The sequence below is a fragment of the Eurypyga helias genome, unplaced genomic scaffold (assembly GCF_000690775.1).
Source record: "Eurypyga helias isolate BGI_N326 unplaced genomic scaffold, ASM69077v1 scaffold43729, whole genome shotgun sequence".
NCBI lineage: Eukaryota > Metazoa > Chordata > Aves > Eurypygiformes > Eurypygidae > Eurypyga > Eurypyga helias.
In genome coordinates, this window is record NW_010272455.1 from 4029 (window position 1) to 6453 (window position 2425).

Consider the following 2425-nt stretch of genomic DNA (forward strand, 5'->3'; position numbering starts at 1 on the left):
TTCGTATCTAAGGTTACAATATCAACTGTCCCCACAATGGTGTCCCTAGAGAGTGGCTTTCCTGGCTATAGTAAAGTGTAGCAACACAGAAACAGGATTCCATTGCTGTTTCTACCTCCACAGTCTGGTTTTTGGCTACAGTCGCTAACTAGCGCACCCACCTAGAAGCCCAGTCTGTAGCTGGGACAGTGCTGATGACCCAACATGCACCCTGACCAGTCTTTAACTGGGGTGAGGTATTTTGGACCACCTCCATACTAGCCTGACAGAACCAGGAACACTGGGCCTGCATTGTGTACCCCCTCAGGGCGCAGTTTCATTTCAGCCTGTAAGCCTCAAATCTCTGTATCCTGAGACCCCTTCATCAGGTGAGCAAAAGTCCAGTGGCGACGGACAGTTCACTTCAAAAAGTACACTTCTGATCTGACCCAGACAGTTCTAAGGGTGCTTCTGCAGTGCTACTTAGGGAGAATTACTGGATGGCAAAACATTTACATCTGCCAGTAAAAGCAAACACTCATCTTTGCAAGTGTTTTCCTCACACCAGCAAAGATACAGCTAGGAGCAAGCTTCAGCCACCCTTTCTAGAAGGAATGGGATGCATTCCAGAAAGCACCCTTCTGCCAGAAAGCATCCTGAATGGCAATTCTGCACAATGGCCAGTGAAATAAAAAACCAATCCATATTTTTTGGGGGAAAAAAGTTTATTTCGCTTAACTGTCTTAACTATTTATATCTGTAGTACAAATTACATTATACAGAAAGCATACAAATATAAAGAACACCACTGCTCTGCATTGCTGAAAATCTCTAGGTATGTAAACCCAAAGATCACGTTTGCTTCATTGGAGCAGGAATATTAGCAGATGCTTGTTCCAAGTACGCTAACGGCCCTTGAGGCATTTCTGCAGGCTTTTTGTGCTGTACACTGATATCTTCCAGGACCTGCTGCCAGTGTCGCAGTTTACCCAAATGCTTCTGAATTAATGCTTCTTTTCTCTGCAACTCATTTCTTAATTCTGAAACATCCTATGGATAAAAATAAAGTGTACTGGTAAACAGACAGTATTCCCGAGAATAACCACCTCACATGAAAGAGCAGGTCACTTTTTAGCTTGAGTTGTCAAGCTGATCTTACGGGGATTCTGATAATGGGAAAGTGTCTGATGAAAGAGGGCAAGCCCTGTGAATGCGCTGGTTCTATTCCCCTAGGTCACGTATTTCAGAGATCATTACTTCCAGCAAAATTTGACCAACCAGATTGTTTCTTCCAAGCAAATGATCATCTGCGTTCCAACACGCCATAGGACAGCAGGCGTACAGCTTCCCCCATGTTCATGGTGAGAGTGCTGTGTCCACCAACCTACAGCATTGTGCTGAGAAACCCCAAATCATTGTGAAGGAGGTGACTGACTGCACCAGTACACAGCTTACCTGATCCAGCACGACACCGCGACATGAATTCAAACATACCTCTTTAATCACTTGCTCTGGTTTCTGCACTGACAGCTGTAGTCGTTTTTGTAGAAAGAAGCATTCCGTTTGTCTTGCAACATCCAGAAACTTCTGGATGCACTGATCAACACCTAAATATTAAATAACAACATAGAACAGATTCCAAAACCAGACTTTATCGGGCTGATATTGGTAGCTCTCTGCATGCTATCAAAAGCACTTTTCACAGTACCTCCTAGAAAGATGATCTTCAGGTTTACCAAAATGATGTATTTATAAAAGCAGGATATGCATTAAGTCCCTGTATAAAACACTGCCTTGCAAATTTTCAGAATTTACGTTAAAGGGCCAACACAACTCTTTTCCCTAGCTTTATTACATTTTTCACAATGACAGGAGTGATAAAACAATCTGTGGAACCTGGCTGAATAACGAAAGCATTTCACTGTATGCCCAACGAGCTCAAGGTAAGGTTCTAAAATAGGGGCATATTTAGGAGAATGTTCTGCCTTTGTACATTGCACACTACCATGTTGGTAACAAGAGCTGTCCCCTTCCAGCAGAGAACATGACCCAATATCCAGTTTCCAAAAGCATTTGCCTGTGTGCTGGGTTCACCCAGGAAGGAGTTAACTCTCTTTACTGTGGCTGCTAGGAAGCTGTTCCTGGATGCAGGGAGCAGCACTGATAAGTTCTTAGCTGGCCTGGGGAATGCCTGCACTGAATTCAAGGTCTTTCTCAGCTTCTGATCCTGCAGCTGCGTTCCCAGCTCTTGCTGTCTCACTACAGGCAGTGCTGGGACACACAGTTCAGGCACCTGATCCAAACTGACCAAGGGAGTATTTAATTCCATAGTACGTCATGCTCGGGGCAGAGGGGAGGAGGGGGTCCGGGAGCCTTTACTCTCTCCCTTACCTCTTGCTCGTTTACTTCCTGGCACCTGCTAATCCTCACCCTGACTCCTGCGTTA

General features: G+C 44.7%; 1 protein-coding gene across 1 annotated transcript in view; it reads right to left on the reverse strand.

The window, feature by feature from the left end:
- Positions 1-711: 711 nt before the first annotated feature.
- The window catches only part of MED28 (mediator complex subunit 28), a 3030-nt gene continuing 1316 nt past the window's right edge, over positions 712-2425 (reverse strand). The window contains exons 2-3 of the mRNA XM_010159112.1: positions 1474-1586; positions 712-1029 (exon numbers count right to left, since the gene is read on the reverse strand). Of these exons, the coding sequence (XP_010157414.1) occupies positions 832-1029; positions 1474-1586 (311 nt within the window). The 3' untranslated portion in view covers positions 712-831. The remainder of the gene's footprint in view (positions 1030-1473; positions 1587-2425) is intronic.